This window comes from Lissotriton vulgaris, chromosome 5 (assembly GCF_964263255.1).
Source record: "Lissotriton vulgaris chromosome 5, aLisVul1.2, whole genome shotgun sequence".
In the NCBI taxonomy this organism is placed as follows: Eukaryota; Metazoa; Chordata; class Amphibia; order Caudata; family Salamandridae; genus Lissotriton; species Lissotriton vulgaris.
In genome coordinates, this window is record NC_141693.1 from 1276714878 (window position 1) to 1276730011 (window position 15134).

Below are 15134 nucleotides of genomic sequence, written 5' to 3' on the forward strand. Positions count from 1 at the left end.
AATCCAGTGGCAAAGTGAGCAAGGGACTCACGTCTGAGCATACACTGCCACACTTATGGCGGCCAAATGCGGTACAAAAGGGGGTGGTAATGGACGGAGCATCTGAACCAATCAAACACTCATACCCAGTCAAAAGATTTGGGTTTAATCCATCACCGTTCTTTAGCCCACTCTGCCACCCCAGTTCAGACATGGCTATATGCAAATCAGTCTAACCCTGCCTGCTAAAGAACGGTGATGGATTAAACCCAGATCTTTTGACTGGGTTTGAGTGTTTGATTGGTTCAGATGCTCCGTCTATTACCACCCCCTTTTGTACCGCTTTTGGCCGCCATAAGTGTGGCAGGGTATGCTCAGACGTGAGTCCCTTGCTCACTTTGCCACTGGATTCAAGCAAGCCGGGCTGAAGACGGCTGGAATGCCAGAAACAGGTCCTCGGAAGCTTGTTTCCAGTCCAGGGAAGGCCTGGCTTGGCAGTTCGGGCTGGACTGTTCCCATGAGGCACAGGGTCAGACTGACTTGCATATAGCCATGTCTGAACTGGGGTGGCAGAGTGGGCTAAAGAACGGTGATGGATTAAACCCAGATCTTTTGACTGGGTGTGAGTGTTTGATTGGTTCAGATGCTCCGTCTATTACCACCCCCTTTTGTACCAAATGAAAGTCACATGCTTTAAAGAAATCAGCACACAGCAGTAGAGTGATCATCCCCCAGAGAAAAAAACTGGCAAAGAATTAGCAAAAGACGTAAGGGTAAAGTAATTTGTTCTCCAAACGACATCTAATATTGGTCAGCAAAGTAAGGAGAGTGAAGAGCTAGAAGTTGAGGAACATGTACAAAATATTGCAACAAGCTCTCCTTTGCAACGAGAACACTTGTGTTAATTAGTCCTTCTGGGCAGTGAGCTAGTTCAGAGAGTTTTAATCAGTACCCAAAAGCAACATAACCAATTTACTTTTCTTTTTCCAGCAGGGAATTCCACATTAAGAAACTAATAGTAACGCTCCACATCGTGCATCTAATCCCCCTTCACCTCTGTTCATGGAAAAAAGACTAATTTTAAACAAGCCGCGGAATGTCCAAGTTCACGTGTTGAAGTGGGGGGGAGGGAAAGTGAAAACATGCTGTGTTAACGCGGAGACGGGAGATGTGCACGCGTACAGACTGCACATCTCCTGTCCGTGCGTGCCATCTCTTGTCTCCCTTCGGCAGGGAAACCGGCGACTATAGGTCTCGCCAAAGCGAAGCAGCGCATGCGTTGCATTCGCTAGGCGAGACCTAAAAAGGGATTAAAAAAAGGCAAAGAAAAGCAAGAAAGAAGGGAAAATTGATACAACAAAAAATACGGAAGACGACACTTTGGAAACAACGCAGGTACCCGGGCATGATGCACGACCTTTTCAAAGAATGAACAACAAATAAACTGCAAAGAGGGGACACATGAGGAAGATCTGGATCTGTACCTGGGCCCAGCATTAAAAATAAAGGATCATCTGTCTGGAGGCAAAGCATGGCAGCAAATAAAGGAGAAAAGATAGGACATAATTCCGCAGAATTTGGAAGAAATTAAATATACAGAAGAATGGATAGTAACAACTTTTAAGGATTAACACGTAATGAAAAGCAAAGCGCAGCGCTGAATCTGAGACTTGTACAAACAATAATTGAACACGGCAGAGAGACAAGCCAACACTGCATAAATAGAGGTCAGGGGGGAGAACGTAGAGCACCACAAGAGCACAATTCAACATTGAACATAACAAGGACCCTATCAGTCAATAGTAATCTGGGGAGGCAAAAAACAAAAAGGGAACCAATCAAAAATAAGTTGCTACTAATCCCACACTGTCGCAAGGCCACATCAACAACTTGAATAGAGGCACACATTTTAAAACTAACAAAGGAAATAAGTGAACTCACTCACATTAAATCTTCAGATTTGATATCGGTGGAATTTGTGCCTCACCCTCTCAAAAACAACATAGAGGCAACAATGACGAATAGGGCTTCAAAGGAAATAATAGAGAAAAACAAGAATAACCATGGTATCATTACAGCATGGGGATAGAGTTACAACACATCAAACCCCCCTGCTATCCAGGATCACTATTCCCCGAATATGAAAAAGGATTTTCAACCCTAAGGGGAGCTGCAGGAGCAGGTCCAAATTGGGACACTTTCGAACATTTAAGGATTATGAAGTATTCAAGCAATGAACAGGTGAAGGAGATAGTTCGGGAGAATCATAACACAACAAGGGCTTCAAACCTGGAAGGATCCTGGGCACATATGAGTAGAGCAACAACTCAGTCCTGACAACAGGAGAATTAGATCAAGATAGGCTGAACATCTGCTCCTGGAATGTTCATGGGCTTAAGAATCTCCTACAACATCAAGAAGCTGTAGAATTTTTACAACAGTATGACATTATCCTGATGCAGTAAATGTGGTGCCAAGAGTAAATACAAATAACTGGATATATAGTAACCCTGAGCGAAGCTGGGGTAGTGCCTCTACTCGTAGCTCCACAGAGTTTAAAAAAAAACTCAGTGGAGCTAAGCATAGCTCCACTCCTTCCCGCTCCCTACTCGTTCCTTCCCCACTCCCAAATCATTTAAAAAGATATAAAGAACAGACATACCTGTCTCTTTGCCGCCTCCTTTGCCTGGCTGCTCTCCTTCCTGCTCCTCTCTCGCGTTGTCCATCTTCTTTATAAAAACCCCCCAAAAAAACACTATGTTGTAAGACTTGCTTGTGCGCATGTGCACACGTAAGACGTACAACGTAGTGCTTTTTTTTCAGAAAAAGGACGACGCAAGAGAGGATGAGCAGGAAGGAGAGTGGCCAGGCAGGAGGGGTGGCAGAAAGACAGGTAAGTCTTTCATTTAAATCTCTTAAAATAATTTGGGAGGGAGCGGCTAATTCCGCTCCACCACCCAGACAGAGTTTTTGCCTATTCCGCGTTTGCCAACGAGCGCAGAGTAGGAAAATCTCCGCAAACTTTGCTTGCGGAGCGGAGTTACCTGCTCAGGGTTAGTATATAGGCTATTATGTCTTGGCAGAGAAAACTTCAAAATTTGGACTTCCCAAAGGCGAATCAGCACTCTTCTGTTCTGTGGAAATGTGCTTTTCAATGAGCACACCTGTTAAGTGGTCACCCTTCTCTGTCCACGGGTCCTTAGACCAACAAAATATAGATTGGCACTGAAGCTGGAATTCAAATAAGTTTATTAATCACTGATGAGCGGGACTACATCCACACAACACTCCAGTGCTGCCTGAGGTAGTACATTGAAGTCACAGAACACAGGCCTTATATACAGCTTTTTCTGCACTGGTAAACATGGGGATACAAATAGAAGGTAGAGGCCTACACAGGAATAGATACCGACAAACATGAGCAGATGGGAAATAACTTAGTCATCAGCAGATGATGGGAGAATTACAAAGCCAACAAAATGGATGCCATAACTAAGATGGTTTCAGCTTATGCTAACAGAAATTATTTCAGATTTCCACAGTGTGACAAGATTCAGATGGCAAATACATCAGTTAGAAATCGGGACAAATTGTTTGCAGGCACTAATAATAGTAAGAGAGAACGATAGCGGGGAACCGCCAGTGTTCATATTAACAAATGTCTACTTCCATCCTAGTAAAGACCAAAAAGACAAACATAAGAAATTCCTGTACGAAATGCTCAAAACTATTCGGAGACACAACAAACAGGCAAATTTTATAATCTCGGGTGATTTTAATATAAACTTCAGTAAAATCACCAAGATGAAGAATCAGTGCCAACAAGGGAACACTTATAAAACCAAGTTGGAAAAAGCTTGGATTAAGACTCCTGAACTGGAACTCAAAAGATGACACACTGGCCGCCTTCACAATTACAAGTGGGAATGAGTACTCCACAATAGATCTCAATCTAGTAAATAAATCTGCAATGCAACAGGTATGTCACTTTCAAATTAGCCCCCAGATGGAGAGTGATAATTTTCCACAGATCATTGGAATAAAATACAAGTCAGAGCTGAATCAACAGTCCAACGACCTATTGTCCGCTCCCGTAGCACATAATCTAAACAGTCTGACTTGGAGGGAAACAGGGATTGAAAACTGGTTGAGTGAAGTATATCTGCAAGCTGGACACAATAAAAAGTAGACAAAATAAGGGGGGGGGGGGGAGAACAAATAAAAGAAAAGAATCTACAAACAGCATGGGAACGATTACAGGAAAAATTTACAACAAACAGTCTGATTTGCTGGACCAATTCTTAGAGAAACCTAAATGGGGGAACCAGAAATCAAACATGGTACAGCAGGAAGCTGCGTAATGAAAAAATGCAAATTCTGCAAGAAAGCCGAATAATAATGAAACGGACAAAGCAAGGTACAAGAAGTGATAAAAACAGGCTACGCGCACTGAGAACCCAGTACGGGAAAAACTGTTGGGAGGCCAAAAAAAGATACAAGAGGAACTGTGGAATAGACTGCTCTTGGCAAGCTGACAACAGAATAGCAAAAAATTCTGGTATTTGATAAACAGCTTATCTATAGGGCACACATAACATCAAAACTCAGGTATAAATGCAAACATGTGGGAAAAACAAGTGCACGAAATGTATGTTGAAACAGCGTCAAAAGAACTGCTGAATCTCACGGAGGGAAACTACAAAATCAACATCTGCCATGTATCATCAAGTCAGGCAATATTTATCACAGCAAAAAAGGAACATAAAGAATGAAACAGACCGCTAGGAGAATCTTTCATTGGTCCAGAACAACTTGAAAAAAACATAAAGAATCTAAAATTAGATAGAGCAGCTGGGCCAAATGGTCTACATAACGCTCTTTTCAACGGAAATCCTCCTTATTGGGCAGAGTATTTTACACCACTATTTAACGAGCTATATCTCACGACCTCCATCCCAGATTCCTGGAAAGGCAGCATTTTCCAGACCATATTTAAAAGTCGAAACCCGTCTGTACCAACAAGCTATAGACTTATATCTTCAACTGACGTGGAGGCGAAGCTTTATGCAACCAGTTTTCTTCAGCATCTCAAAATCTGGCTAGAAGACATTAACCTTTTACCCCGGCTACAAACAGGGTTTAGGGCAGGTATGGGCACTCTAACAAACCTAACAGCTATGACATTATTAGCAGAAAAGGCCAAAACAAGGAAAATGTAGCTCTTTGCCTGCTTTGTAGACCTCAAGTCTGCCTTTGATTGAGTACCACAGGAGGGCTTGTGGAAAAAAATGGCCACATGGGGCGTATCAAACAGCCTATTGAAGGCGATTAAAGTGTTATACACAGGAATAAAGTGGACCCAGGTAAAAATAGGAGACGGAAACAGTGTAACAAATACAATTTTACAAATAAAGGATTAAAACAGGGGTTCATACTTGCTCCATGCCTATTCAATATATATCTAGCAGACCTAGCACAAGCCGTACAGAAAATCAACTCTCATCCGCCTATATTGACTCAAGAAAAAATAGCGTATTTACAGTAAGCAGACTATATTGCCTTATTAAGCCAAACTTGAGTTGGACTTCAGCAAAGTATGGTTGCCTTAAAATTTTACATGGACATCCATGGGTTAGAATTGCATTTGAAGAAAAGCAAAGTGGTCCGCCTGATAGATCCCACAAAATAGAATCATTTGTGGTTCTTGGAAGGGAAAAAAGTTGAGAAAGTCAAGTCTTACAAATATTTAGGATTCAACGTGGAGTATCAAATGAAAGGCAAACAGATAGAGGCGATGCACACAAAAGCGAAATCTTCAAACTACGGCTTCAAAATTTTAAGAACAAAACTATGCTGTCCCTCATTCAGACACCTGCTAATTGTGACGAGTGCTCAGCGAATGCCAATAGTGACCTATGGAATGAAAATGCTGAAAGGACGTGGAGAAGGCATTTTAAATAAAATCCAAACAAGAGTTTACAAATAGGTGTTTGGTTTAACGAAAACAGCATCCCCAGCACAGGGGCGCCTAGAGTTTGGATTGTTGAATCAAAAATATTGATGCAGAGGAGCCTTCATAAAACTATGTTGGAGACTACACTCGTCTGAAAGAGGGACAATCAACTACACGTGCTGGCAAGAAATAGAGGAGCAAATAAATAAAAATTAAAAACATTCCTGGGGGCTATATTTAAAACAGGATATAGAGGAACTGGGATTACAAGAAGTCTGGAGTGCAAGTATTGGGAAACAGGCTTTTTATAAGGCAATAAAAGCCACAAATAAGCATCTCTCATATTCAACAGATAAGACCAACCTGTCACTCAGAAGAAACATCAGGACCGTGATTAGTTCCTACAAAAAGTTACAGCCCCAGGAATACCTTGCAGCACACTTTTCATTAAAAATAAAACATCAGTTCATGCAGTACCACTTTGGAAAATGGGATACAAAAGATCTAAGGCCATCCTGGGAGAAACAGATTTTGAATAAGGAATGCCCCTTATGTAAATACAAGGAAGAAAGTATAGCTCATATTTTTTGCATTTGCCCGAGGTATCGGAAGAAAGGAAACAAATGCTGGAGGGAATCTTTAGAGAGCTAGAAATACATACATGCAGGCAAGCGGTTAAGTTTTGGCTGGGCGGCACGTCCATACCACTTATATGTCGTGGTGCAAAATTTGCAATATTAAAAACGAATGCAATAGAACATTCAATAGAAGTGCCCTGTACTTTAAGAAACTAATCATTAATGGTAAGTGTTAGACCTGGCACCATTGGTGTGGGTCTCCCTTCCATTTTTGCTGTTTCCTCATGTATTTTTGCTGGTGTTAGATGCTTTGGACACTGTGCCACTGCTATCCAGTGCCACAATGAAAGTGCTCCCTACTGTACATTGATGTACTAATCAGTGGTTCCATGTTTGGCTATTTGGTTTACTCGTCAGACCCTAGTCTAGTGCACTGAGTGTGCCCAGGGTGTGTAAATCCAAATGCTGCTGGTGAGCCTGCAGCATTGGTTGTGCCACCCACAGAAGAAGCCTTGTAAAACGTGTCTAAGGTCTGCCATTGCAGAGCCTGCTTGCAGTGTAGTACTGTCATGCTGACTGGGCAAGTGCACCCACTTGCCAGTCCCTAAACCTTCTCTTTTCTTCATATCAGTCACCCCTATGCTAGGCCCAAGGGCAGGGTGCATTGTAAGTATTAGGTAGGACAAGCCCTGGTGTGTGTGGCATGTCCTAATAGTGAATTACAGCCATTTTCGGTTTTCACTATTGCAAGGCTACCTGTTCTCCATAGGCCAGAATGGGCTGTTAGAGTTATTACATTTTATAATCTTAACTGTTAAGAGAACATGGTAGAGATTAGAGTTTGGATGTATGACATTACAACGCATGCTTTTACCACGCATGCCTTTACAACGCGGTTTTTACATCGCAAACCATTACAACGCATAGCGCTTTGGGGTGCTGGATAGTGAAAAGTTTAATTTACTATTCCAACACCAGTCCCCGTGGACACTAGGGAAGGTGTTGGATAGTAAATTAAACTTATTCCCTATCCTAGAGCGCCCCCCAGCGCGATGCGTTGTAATGGTTTGCGTTGTAAATACCGCGTTGCAAAGGCACTGCGTGGTAAAAGTTGCGTTGTAAAGGTTGTTCACCTTAGAGTTTAGTATGCCTGAACTCAGAATAATAAAATACATCTTTTAGTGAAGTTTATTTTAATATTCTGTGTTTGCAAATATCACTTTTAGAAAGTAGGTATTTGCTTGTCTAACCATTCAAACCTGCCTCTGCTAGTTTGTGTATTCCTATGTCTGGTTCTGTGAGTGACGGGCTGGGGGATTCCAAGAGACAGGCTGACTCACCCAGTGGTGAATAGAGAGATCGGCATCTAGATGGGAGGGAGGAGTTGCACCTGAACCTTGAATGGGGCTGTGCCTGCCTTTCACAATGCTGGCACCACCCCCTGGAGAGCGGCTGATGTCTCTGCCCTGCACACTGAAAGAAGAGAAGGAGTCCTGTAAACAAAGTGCTCCAGAACTACTTGCCTTCCACAATGCTACCTCCACCTCCTGTGGGGCGTCTGAGGTGCCTGCCCTGCACTGTGAAAGGAAAGGAGAAGTCTGATAAACAGAGTGCTTCAGAACTGGTTTGGACTGGGCAAAGGCCCCTCTCCAATCAAAGAATAAATTATTTTGGGGTATAAATATTGGGACCCTGATCCCATGAAATTAGATCACTTTGGACTACAAGAAGAAACCTTTACTGAGGAGAGGAACCTGAAGAAACTGAGGAGAGACTATTCCCAAGCTGAAGTGTTGCTTGGGGGATTGGCCTGCAGTGGTTGCCTGACTGTCAAAGGAAGGAGAAAGGAACTTTGTGTACTTTGCTTTCAACTTGTGAAGGATCTCCAAGGGCTTGGAAAAGAGCTTGCCTCCTGCTGAAGTCTCAGGGACAACAGACTTCAACCCCCAGCTCCCCAGAGTTCTTTTTTAAGTGCCTGCTGCTGTTTTGGGCCTTCTGAGGAACTACGTGTCGCAAGGAGCTGGAAGCGCGACGCAACGAGAAGAAGCGTGTCACCGTCGCTGGGCCTGCCGTCGCAACTCTGAAGGAGGGTGTCGCCGCTGGAAATGTTGCAATGCACCGCATCGGAGAGAAGCTTGCCACAACAAAGAGGAAGTGTGTCGGAGTCGCTGCTGCTGCCGCCGCAACTCCAAAGTAAGGTGTCGCTGCTGTAGTTGTCGCACTGCACCTCATCAGGAGAAGAATCGTACAACGAGGTCGGAGCGCGTGGCCATCGCTGTGCCTGCCGTCGCAACTCCGAAGGAGGGTGTCGCCGCTGGAACTGTCGTAGTGCACCGCATCGACCAAGAGCACCTCGCATCCCCTAGAAGCGCACCGCCGTCAGAGCTGATGTTGTCGCATCTTGGATGTCACCTCTGTGGTTGTCTCATCGAGTGGAAGCTTCACACATCGTGGGTGAAGAGTGTCGCCGCTGGAGCTGTTGCCGTCACATCGTCAGGGTGTTGCCGCTGCAGTCCATGCATCGAACCGAGAACTTCTCACATCCCCGCGAAGCATGCCGCATCTGGAAGATCTTCACGTCTTTATTTCTTTGTATCTGAACTTTTCCGCATTTCCCATCGCTGCGACATTGCTTGTCGTGGAAGCACAACGCAACCTAAGGTACATTGACGCAGAGTGTTGCATCTAGGAACTGAACTGAACTAAGCTTAAATCTACCATCTTAAAGTAATCATAGTGTTTATTTTTGTTGTTTATGGTCTTGTGGCAACTCTATATAAACTCTACTTATTTTTTATATAAAACCTGTGTGGTATCCATTTGTAGTTTTGTCACTGATTTACTGTATGTGGTCACAACTGCTTAACTTACGACGCCTCTAAAGTAAAACCCTTCTGCTTGTGCCAAGCTACCAAGAGGGTGAGGAGGGGTTATTTTGGGAATGTAATCCCCTTAGCCTGACTAGAGGAGAGGGTCCCTATTTGTCACACGTACCTACCTGTGCCAACTAGAGACCCCCAAATCTAACATTAAGCATTAAAGTAAAACAATAAATCTGCACATAGCAAAAGCACCTAAACTCGTGGACTATGTAACATACAAGAGAAGAACAAAAACTTCCTGGGATAGTAAAACTGAAAGGGTGTGTGTGGGTGAGAGGGTGGGTGAGGGTGAGAGGGTTGGTGAGGGTGGGTGAGAGGGTGAGTGAGGGTGTGAGGGAGGGTGAGGGGATGTGAGGGTGAGGGTTTGTGAGGGTAAGGGTGTGTGAGGGTAAGGGTGTGTGAGGGTGAGGATGAGGGGGTGTGAGGGTGATGGGGTGTGAGAGTGAGGGGGTGTGAGGTGATGAGGTGGGTGAGGGGTGAGGGTGTGTGAGGGGTTGTGAGGGTGTGTGAGGGTGAGGGGGTGTGAGAGTGAGGGTGTGTGAGGGTGTGGGGATGTGAGAGTGAGGGGTGTGAGGGTGAGTGGTTGTGAGGGTGAGGGGGTGTGAGGGTGAGGGGTGTGAGGGTGAGGGGGGTGTGAGAGTGAGGGGGGTGTGAGGGTGAGGGGGTGTGAGGGGGTGTGAGAGGGAGTGTGAGGGGGAGGGTGAGAGGGTGTGTGAGGGTGAAAGGGTGTGTGAGGCTGAGAGGGTGGGTGAGGGTGAGGGTGTGAGGGTGAGGGTGTTTGTGGGGGTGTGAGGAGGTGAGGGGCTGTGAGGGTGAGGGGGTGGGTGAGGGAGGTGAGAGGGAGGGTGAGGGTGAGAGGGTCTGTGAGGGTGAAAGTTTGGGTGAGTGAGGGTGAAAGGGTGTGTGAGGGTGAAAGGGTGTGTGAGGGTGGGTGAGAGGGTGAGTGAGGGTGAGAGGGTGGGTGAGGGGTGTGAGGGTGAGGGGGTTTGAGGATGAGGGTGTGAGTGAGGGTGAGGGGGTTTGAGGGTGAGGGGGTGTGAGGGTGAGGGAATATGAGGGTAAGGGAATGTGAGGGTGAGGGGATGTGAGGGTGAGGGGATGTGAGGGTGAGGAGATGTGAGGGTGAGGAGATGTGAGGGTGAGGGGATGTGAGGGTGAGGGGATGTGAGGGTGAGGGGATGTGAGGGTGAGGGGATGTGAGGGTGAGGGGATGTGAGGGTGAGGGGATGTGAGGGTGAGGGGATGTGAGGGTGATGGGATGCGAGGGTGAGGGGATGTGAGGGTGAGGGGATGTGAGGGTGAGGGGATGCGAGGGTGAGGAGATGCGAGGGTGAGGGGATGTGAGGGTGAGGGAATGTGAGGGTGATGGGATGTGAGGGTGCACGGATGTGAGGGTGAGGGGATGTGAGGGTGAGAGAGTGAGGGAATGTGAGGGTGAGGGAATGTGAGAGTGAGGGGATGTGAGGGTGCGGGATGTGAGGGTGAGGGGGTGTGAGGGTGCAGGGATGTGAGGGTGAGGGGGTGTGAGGGTGCGGGGATGTGAGGGTGCGGTGATGTGAGGGGGTGTGAGGGTGAGGGGGTGTGAGGGTGAGGGGGTGTGAGGTTTTAGGGGATGTGAGGGTGAGAGGATGTGAGGGTAAGAGGAGGTGAGAGGGTGAGTGAGGATGGGTGAGGGTGCGTGAGGGTGAGGGTGCGTGAGGGTGAGGATGAGGGGGTGTGAGGGTGATGGGGTGTGAGAGTGAGGGGGTGTGAGGGTGTGTGAGGGTGAGGGGGTGTGAGGGTGAGGGTGAAGGGGTGTGAGGTTGAGGGTGAAGGGGTGTGAGGTTGAGGGTGTGTGAGGGTGAGGGCGAAGGGGTGTGAGGTTGAGGGTGTGTGGGTGTGTGGGGGGTGAGGGGGTGAGTGTGAGTGAAGGTGAGAGGGTTGTGGGGGTGAGGGTGAGTGAGGGTGTGTGAGGATGAGGAGGTGTGAGGGTGAGGGGCCGAAGTAAATGGTGGCAGGGCAGACCTCATAAGACAGAGAGAAGAGACTGCGTTGTGACTGCGTTGGTCAGTTTCAGAATCAGGAGGGGCAGAGTCAGCACAGTCTGCGAGAGATCAACGTGTCTAGAGGCAAAGCATAGTGGATGTAGCATTGCAGCTAGAAAGTCGAGTGTTTTCAATCTGAGTGTCCCTAGACAGATGGCAACACAGCAACAGCATTTGAGGAGCAAGGCTACTGTAAACAAGCATGGTAGGCTTTCACTTTCGTCCAGAACAAAACCAAGAAAGGTGCAGAGAACGCCGAACAGAACACGGCTTCCCCGGGAAATGGATGCAAAAAAAAACCCCACGCTCTCGGCATTGCTGTGGCGGGTGGGTCGGGCGGGGGAGCGGGAGCGCACTCCTTTGAATCTGATGCCATGGCTCAGACAAATGGTGGAGTGCGATGTGCACGCGGGGGGCGGGGAGCGGCAACCTTTGAAGTCTGATGCCGAGGCACAGACAAATGGTGGTGTGTGAAGTGGCTGGCGCTGTGCACGCGCAGAGCTCACATGAACTATACGCGATCCGGAGGCTAGGTAGACTTTTCTTTTACCCTTACTATAATCTCGCCTATTTATCCCTGCGGGATATAATAGGCGAGACCTAAAAATATAAACAAACTGTACATTTTGCTGTTCTGTAAAGTCCCAATCCCTTGCAGAATTATCCCTTCCTTCCTGATCACATGCAGGATTTGATAATCTGCTTAATCTGCGCCAAAAATAGGCCTGGGTTTGTTTTTACAGTTTCTGACATTTCTGTTAAGTAAAACGAGAAAATACAACATGCTTTTTGAAATGTGCCCTGTTTGTGAACAATACGCAAGCCAGAAAACTTCTCTTATAATGTCTAATAGGCCAGAGTATTTAATAATAATGCGAATGCACTGGCAAACGTGGCACTGACTCTATTGCTGATTCCAGCCCGGCTATGCCTCAGCCCCTCAAACTGTGAGTTGGCTGAGTAAATGTGTTCCCTTTAGAGTACTCTTCCCTTCCATCCATCATGCCTGGTCTGTCTTGCTTCATGCTTACGTCCACTCTTTTTATCTTCCTTTTCATTTTTACTTCCTTTCCTTTCATTGCTTTTTTTTCTTTCTTTCCTTCCAGTCCTTGGACCCTCAATTCTACCTTCATTGCATCCTTCTCTCCTCTCTCCCTCTACAATTCTCTATCTAAACCTGCTTCCTGTTATTTCTATTGCCTTCTTTGCATCAATGATTTTTGTTCCTTTACTCCTCATTTCCAATCTTGTTTACTTCACCTTTTCCCACCTTTTTTATTCTCAAATAATCTCACCCCTTCACCGTTGCCTCTCTTATCTTATTCTTACTCCTCCCTTCCACTGTTTTCGAGGTTTTTATCCTCTCTTCGATTGTCTGGGCTTCTCGGTCTTTATCTGTCTTACTGTCTTGGATATCTTACAATTCCCTCACTAACCATTTCCCCTTCTGATGCTTTATTTCCTTTACTGGTGTTTTCTTATCCTTTCTTCTCTCTGTACGTGTCTCTTTATATCCACTGTTTCGTCTTTCTAATTTTTCTCCTTCTTGCCCTCTTTCTTCTCTTCCACGTTTTCTTTCTTGCTCCTTTTTTGACTCTTTCGAAACCCCTCCCTCATTGTCATTCTCTCCCCACCTCTGTACGTTTCTCATCTTCTTCCCTTTCTTTGTCTTTCCGTTTTCTTTTTCCTTCTGTCCCTCTGCCCACCTGTTTAAAATTCTCCACATTCTCTTTGACACTTTCCCTCTCTTCTTCAATCCCTTAACTTTTCATTCCTCCATTTCCATGTATGTGCTCTCTCTCTGTTATTCGCCCCCTTTTCAGTGTCTATCTTCCCCTATATTCCCTTCTCCCTGGTCCCTATTCTACCGATATTTCTCTCACACACGAACTTTTTACACCCTTCTGTTTTCCTTCTCGTTCTCTTAACCTCCATCGCCCTCTCTGGTTTTGTCGCGTCTTTCTCTCTCTCACTCTTTCCCTCTCTCTTCCTGGCTCGCGCTCTCCTTCCAGCTGTTCCGCACTCCTCCAGGAGGCTGCCCTTCCTTGCTGCTGCTGTGCACACTGTAGCTTAGGTCATCCCGCCTCCCCTGGACTCGGAGGCATGTGCTTGCAGAGCTGTAACCGCACTCTGTGGGGACGGGAATTCAGCTGAAAAACTGCAACTCTTTCTGTTCTGTTTCTTGCAGACGGCTCGGCGGATGGAGCTGGAGGTGGCGTTCCGCCTGCTGTGGGTGCTCCTGTGTCTCTCCGGACTGCTGCTGGCCCAGGTAAGGGTGCGTCTCTTGCTGTCCTGGTCCGGGGTGCGCTCTCGGTTTTATTCAGAGAAGCCCCCAGTTTGCCGACCCCTTGCCTTTCCGCATTGTGAAAGTGCAGCAGTCATGGCCCCTTCCTCGGCGGCGCGTGCTGATGCCCAACAGCTGGAGGACATTAGCCATGTTTGCATTTGTGTTGGGGTCTGATTGCTGTGTTCGCCCCTGCGTGCTGAAATTAGATACCGCCGCTCCCGCTAGGCAGAACCAAACTTATTTTAGGAGGAAAATATTCTCAAAGCACAGGGGGGATTCTGGGGCTTACTGGAATGAGTGGGAGGAGGCAGGAGTGAGTTAGGGGCTCACCAGCAAGACTGTAAGAAAGAACATTTGAAGGACAGTGCCAAAAATATGCATAATTACTTCTGCAATGTAAACTTCATGGGTGATTCCTGTCAGTAACAGGTGGGTGCGTGGGCTCTCCTGGTAGATGTGAATGGGGGCTGGTGTACTCTAGCAGCTGTGTGAGGTAATTGGGTTGTCTTAAGTGGTGGGATTAGGGGATCGATGGGCTATGTATCCCAGACTCCTGTGACAGGTGAGAAGTGGGTTCTTTTGGAAGATTGACTGTAATGACAGATGGGCATTGGTGGAAAGTGTTTTCTGGTGGTAGGTGGCCTGTGGAGGAAGGTGTGGAAGCAAAAGGTGGGGACAGCCCTTATAACCCTCTAGAGCCTACTCTACACCACTACAAAATAACGACTAGAGGACAAGGCTCTAGCAGGATAAATCAATGTAATTCGAATATGAGGTTGCCTCAATGGTGCATAAAGACTCCCTTACGGATTAGATCAATGCTATTCTAATACTCTATTTACGGTTAAGGATGGAGGCATTGCTGTACTGCAGTAAAGATCACCAGCAACAATACGTTCTCGCAGCAAAATTTACTTATTCCAAATTTAATTTGCATACTTTACAAAAAAGGGGGACAAAGCGACAACTGATAAGCACATTTATAAAGCTTATACTTTTCTTATAAAGGTTACAGATATTTATAGGAGAACACAAATGTTAAGAAAAGACAATATTGTCAAGGTGGACAATGTATCAGCAATGACGGACAATCAACTCTTGTTAATGGTGACCAAATAGGTACCGTCTCCGGGTGGGAGCGCCTAATTTCAATAGACATGCTAACACAGTGCACAACTGAGTTGCATAAAACTGTGACTACATCATTGGTCTATCACAACATCTTAGATTCTGTGTTTGCTCCTATTATTAGGTGTTGTTCCTGGCAAATGTAGGTCGATGCGTTTCGCCCTATTGCTTTATGACCGCTTTGCTTTAAGGCCTCTTAAGGACTTTGCGGAACAAATGTCACCCAAATTTAAATCAAAAAATCTAAATCAGTTGAATACTTCAACAGAATAAAAAGCAAGAGGATAGTGTGTGGTATCTACA

At 46.1% G+C, this 15134-nt stretch overlaps 1 protein-coding gene across 1 annotated transcript in view; it reads left to right on the forward strand.

Annotated features, from left to right (window-relative positions):
* Positions 1-13503: 13503 nt before the first annotated feature.
* LOC147712454 (receptor-type tyrosine-protein phosphatase V-like) overlaps positions 13504-15134 on the forward strand; it is a 558680-nt gene continuing 557049 nt past the window's right edge. Inside the window, exon 1 of the mRNA XM_086923127.1 lies at positions 13504-13685. Coding sequence (XP_086779253.1) covers positions 13617-13685 — 69 coding nt within the window. The 5' untranslated portion in view covers positions 13504-13616. The remainder of the gene's footprint in view (positions 13686-15134) is intronic.